The following is a 5,329-nucleotide window of genomic DNA, read 5'->3' on the forward strand; positions in this document are numbered from 1 at the left end:
TATAGGCACTTTGCCAGAGGACTTGGATTAGTAAACCCACGGAGGCTCTCCAAGATTAGAAAGACCAGAAATACCAGCTGCTCTAGTGATGCCCCCTCCACTTAGCCCACCTCTTTATGCTCCACAGAGGCGGAGAAGCAACGGCAGAGGGAACTGGAAATGCAGTTAGCAGAAGAACAGAAGCGCCTGATGGAAATGGCGGAAGAAGAGCGGCTGGAGTACCAGAGGCAGAAACAGGAAGCAGAAGTGAAGGCTCGGCAGGAGGCTGAGGAAAAGAGGCAACAGGAAGAAGCAGCGGCAAGGCTGGCTCTGGAAGAAGCCATGAAACTTGCCCAGGAGCAAGAGAGGTACTTCTCGTAAGCAAGGGTTGGACAAAAGCCGCCGTCCGGGCTTGTTTCAGAGGCTTGATGACCTGGTGCCAGTTCTCACCTAACACAGCCTTAAACCATAGTTCTCTCGTCCCCTAGAGCATGGCTAGGAAGACTAAAACTCAAAGAGCATTCTTCGCCGACAGACAGCGCAGGATTCTGTCATGGCTTACAAAACTTGTATTGAAGCTAGACAGGCATTTAAGATTATTTATCTTAATCTCGTTTATGGATAAGTAAATCTCAGGGCTTACTAGCAGGGCTTGCAGCAGGTTGATCAAATATTCGAATTATGCCCTGTATTCAACTCCCCAGTGAAAGAGAAGCAAGATCTCCATTAGGACCAAATATTGAGTTATGGCCAATACCAAAACACATTGCAGGGGCTGGTGAGATGGCTCAGTGGTTAAGAGCACTGACTGCTCCTACAGAGGACCGGGGTTCAATCCCCAGCACCCACATGGCAGCTCACAGCTGTCTGTAACTCCAGTTCCAGAGAATCTGACATCATTATATCAATGCACATGAAATAAAGTTAAAAAAGTTTTTTTTTAAAAAAAGAACATTTATTTAAGCAAGCTGTATCTATCTTTAAAAAAAAACATTGCGTAAATTGGAGAATCTAGGGAATTCAGAAGTATGATATTCACAGTCAAGGGATAAGGATGGAGAGATACTGAAAAAGACAATGTTTTTGGTTTCATGTGGTTTGTTTTTTCGAGACTGGATTTCTCTGTGTAACAGCCCTAGTTGTCCTGGGACTAGCTCTGTAGACCAGGATGGCCTCAAACTCCATCTGGAACATTTCCAGAGATTTGCCTGTCTCTGCCTCCCCACTGCTGGGATTAAAGGCGTGTACCATCATGCCCTGCCATGTTTTTGTTTGTTTGTTTGTTTGTTTTTTAGGCTAGTTACAAAATGCTAGGCAGGAAAACTTGAAAGATGTGACAGAAAGCTTGTCAAGTGGCTTGTTAAATAAACAGAAGCCCAGCATTGCTGGGATGAGGGTGACAAGTGGTACTTTGGATGAAGCCAGGGAGGTACGCCAAGACGAGAAAGAACTAAAGTTCCTTCTTACCTGGGGCCAAGAGCATTTCTGATCTTTTACAACCATAGACACGGGAAGGTGAGCTAGGTGTGGTGGCACAGGTCTGTAGTTGCAATACTTGGAGGAATCTTGGAGGAGTCCTGGGAGAAATGCAGCCAGATTCTTTCTCAAAACTGTCAGGAGAGACAAGGTACAACCTGGGAAATCATGTCTCCAACACTAAATGTAAACACTCTCCCCGTTGAGTTGTAATTTTCCACAAATTAAAAGGACTCGAGTCCTCTTTAAGAGGTCCAGAAAGAGAAGACACCAGAACTCTCAAGACTTCGTTAACCTTGAGTTGTTCCTTCCCTGATCAGCATTACAAAGCAGATTATTAGAAAAGTCCTAATTCAGCTTCAATAGTCTAGACATCACGTATCGTAGCAGTACAACAGAAAGCAAGCTCCTAGAACCCCAACTTTCCATGAAAAACTGACAGGCATTATGGAGGTACTAGAACAATTATGTAAAACCAGTTCAGGTAGCTGAGCAACTAAAGGGGTAATGGGGCTGTCTCGTTCCTCCAAGGGCTAGAACCCAGTACCAACCGACCTGACTTCATCTCCATCTGCAACATCCGCCCCTGTACTTTAACTTCTCTGGACTGTTTCCTCATCTCTAAAGCAAGGGGATCCACTTTTATCCTAGTGTTTAGGGGATTAAACCTGTGAGAAGTTCCAGGACAGCCAGGGCTACACAGGGAGACCCTGTCTCAAAAAAACAAACCTAAATAAAGCAAGCAAACAAAGGTATCCCTTCCAGCAGGACAAGTGTAAGAGTTGAGAAATACCACCTCCCTCTTCCTAATAGGACTCTCATGATGCCCCCAAAGGCCTCATGTAAAGGCACTAAATGAACAGAGTATGATTTTCCACTAAAACCCACAACCCAAATCCAAAACTCTATCAACTTATAAGACTGAACGCCAGCCAGGCAGTGGTGGCCCACGCCTTTAATCCCAGCACTTGGAAGGCAGAGGCAGGTGGGTCTCTGTGAGTTTGAGGCCAGCCTGGTCTACAAGAGCTAGTTCTAGGACAGGCTCCAAAGCTACAGAGAAACCCTGTCTCGAAAAACAAAAACAAACAGAAAAAAAGAATGCTTAATCATTTCTGGAACTGGGGTGGGCTGTCTCCTTAGGCAAAAAGCAGCTTTGGAGAAACAGCTTCATTTTCATCAAGAACTCTTAAAGGAAGCCAGTGGTCTGCAGTGGACACAGAACATTTCCAGACCATGGGTCTACTCATATTTCCAGTTCCTACAAATCCCCAAGCCATAAGGCTAGAAGAAAACAAAAAAGTAAGTTGAGAATTGGTATACTTCTCAGAAAAAGCTATACTTCTATAATAAAACTTCAGCATGAGCTCAATTAGTTCATTTCATCTGACTTCCCTCAACTCATACCTCTCACTTTTAGAGACAGGGTTTCTTTGTGTAGCTTTAGAGCCTGTCCTGGGACTGGCCCTGTAGACCAGGCTGGCCTCGAACTCACAGAGAGCTGCCTGTCTCTGCCTCCCAAGTGCTGGGATTAAAGGCGTGTGCTACCACCACCCAGCCCTCCTATCTTCTTTACCCTGGACTGGAACCTCTCTCTTCCCAGCATTCCTGCACACGCCACACACGCAAATCCTTTTGTTTCTAGGACCACATTAAGTTCAAAAGCCTTGGTGCTAAGCCATTCCATAGTTCCAGCTGGAGACACCAAGTCTTAGGGTACTATGTATCTCAGTGTGTTCAAGAGTTGACAGTGAATGGACATTATTTTGTCATTCAATAACTCTGGATTAGCGGAGTTAATCATATATTAAATCCTTCTATAAGGCACAATTTCATCCAAGGAAGGAAGAAGGAACAAGGAGGGAAGGAGGGAGGAAAGGGGAGGGGAGGAGAGGGGAGGAGAGGGGAGGGGAGGGAAAGGGGAAAAAGGAAAAGGGAAAAGGGAAGGGAAGAAGGGAAAAAAGGGAAGGGAAGAAGAAGGGAAAGAAAGAAGGGAAAGAAGGGAAAAGGGAAGAAGGGAAAAGAGAAGGGAAAAAGGGAAGAAGGGAAAGGGGAAAAAGGGAAGAAGGGAAGAAGGGAAAAAGGGAAGAAGGGAAAGGGGAAAAGGGAAGAAGGGAAGAAGGGAAGAAGGGAAAAAGAGAAGAAGAAGAAGAAGAAGAAGAAGAAGAAGAAGAAAAGAAGAAGGGAAAAAAGAGGGAAGGGAAAAAAGGGAAGGGAAGGGGGGAAAAAGGAAGGGAAAAGGAAAAAGGAAAGGAAAGGAAAGGAAAGAGGAAAGGAAAGGAAAAAGGAAGAAAAGAAAAAAAAAGCCAACCCTGTCTCGCTGGGCAGTTGGTGGTGATGCACACCTTTAATCCCAGCACCTGGGAGGCAGAGGCAGGTAGATCTCTGTGAGTTCAAGCTCAAGTATCACAGAAGGGTAAAAGAAATTGTTTGAAACAACATAAAAGGATGTTAAATCAAGCAGTATCTGCATTTTCCCCAACTTAAAAAAAATTAACTGATGTGCATTGCTGTTTTTGTCTGTATAAGACTGTCAGATCCCCTGGAGGTAGAGTTGTGAGCAGCCATGAGTGTGGGAACTGAACTAAGTCCTCTGGAAGAGCAGCCAGTGCCTCTCACCACTATGCCATCTCCCCAGCCCAATTTTCCTAACTTTTGATCCACACTTGTCTTAGTTTTCTTATTATGAATACTACTTGGGGACCTTTCCAAATATTATCTATTACATTTTTGCTCCCAAGTGTCTATTAACAGTACTACTTTATCAGTCAAGGCTGTTTTTTAGGTCAACAGTAGAGTGTACTTTAGAAGACCCTCCAAAACCCCCAAAACAAAAATTATTTCTACCATTAAGCTCCATCACTAAATGCTGAGCCTTCATTCAGAGCTACAAAACTAAGATGCTGAACCATATATTCATGGATTCTGAAAAGCTCAAATAACCAACCAAATCTGTTACTTCAGCTTGACAAATGATGCAAACTCAAGGTTTTCTACAATTGAACCTAGTTTCCAGTTACTATTTAAAGAATGTAACAGTAAATGCCAGGGGAGTCTAAAAGCTCCATTTCGTACATTAGAAGCAATTTTAAAGATAGGGTCAAATGTGAGTTTCAGGCAATCTTCTTTGTGAACAAATTACCTGAGAAGGGTATGTACACTGTTAGCAGTTTATAAAATGCATCTCGGAAAGGTTTATTTGCTAAAGTAGCCAGATGGCACTGTATTTGGAATGACATGAAATTGGATGTGCACATATATATAGTTCTGTGACTCACTGAAATTTTTTTAAAGATGTATTTATTTATTATGCATAGTGTTCTGCCTGCATGTATGCTTACAGGCCAGACGAGGGTACCAGGTCTCATTATGGATGGTTGTGAGCCACCCTCTGGGTGCTGGGAATTCAATCCAGGTCCTCTGGAAGAGCAGCCAGTGCTCTTAACCACTGAGCCATCTCTCCAGCCCCCAATTCATCGGGGTTTTACAAATACTCGAAAAGGAAAAAAAAAAAAAAAAACCAACAGTAATGGTATATGTGTAACTTCCAAGAACAGCACAATCAAAAAAAGACAAGACAATGGTGTTTCTCTGTGAAATAGTCCTACTGTCCTGGAACTATGTAGACCAGGCTGGCCTCAAACTCAGAGGTCCGCCTACCTCTGCCTCCTGAGTGCTGAGATTAAAGGAGTATGCCACCACTGCCTGACAGTGAGTTTTTAAAAAGACACTGTGATCATAAACATTGATTCAGGAGGCACATCAGTAACTCCCATTGCTTCAAATCACTAAGGTCATTACTGTAGAGCACTAAAGAAAATCCTATCTGAAGTATTTTCATCTTTCTCCCTACAAAACTAAATAAAATAAAAGGGGC

At 43.5% G+C, this 5,329-nt stretch overlaps 1 protein-coding gene across 2 annotated transcripts in view; it reads left to right on the forward strand.

Annotated features, from left to right (window-relative positions):
* Nucleotides 1-2,824, forward strand: part of Kiaa2012 (KIAA2012 ortholog) — a 100,744-nt gene extending 97,920 nt beyond the window's left edge. For both annotated transcript variants that reach the window (XM_087902236.1, XM_087902237.1), the window contains exons 21-22: nt 128-347; nt 2,596-2,824. In XM_087902236.1, the coding sequence (XP_087758362.1) occupies nt 128-347; nt 2,596-2,734 (359 nt within the window). In that variant the 3' untranslated portion in view covers nt 2,735-2,824. The remainder of the gene's footprint in view (nt 1-127; nt 348-2,595) is intronic.
* Nucleotides 2,825-5,329: the final 2,505 nt, after the last annotated feature.

This window comes from Myodes glareolus, chromosome 27, assembly GCF_982192425.1.
Source record: "Myodes glareolus chromosome 27, mMyoGla1.1, whole genome shotgun sequence".
Lineage (NCBI taxonomy): Eukaryota > Metazoa > Chordata > Mammalia > Rodentia > Cricetidae > Myodes > Myodes glareolus.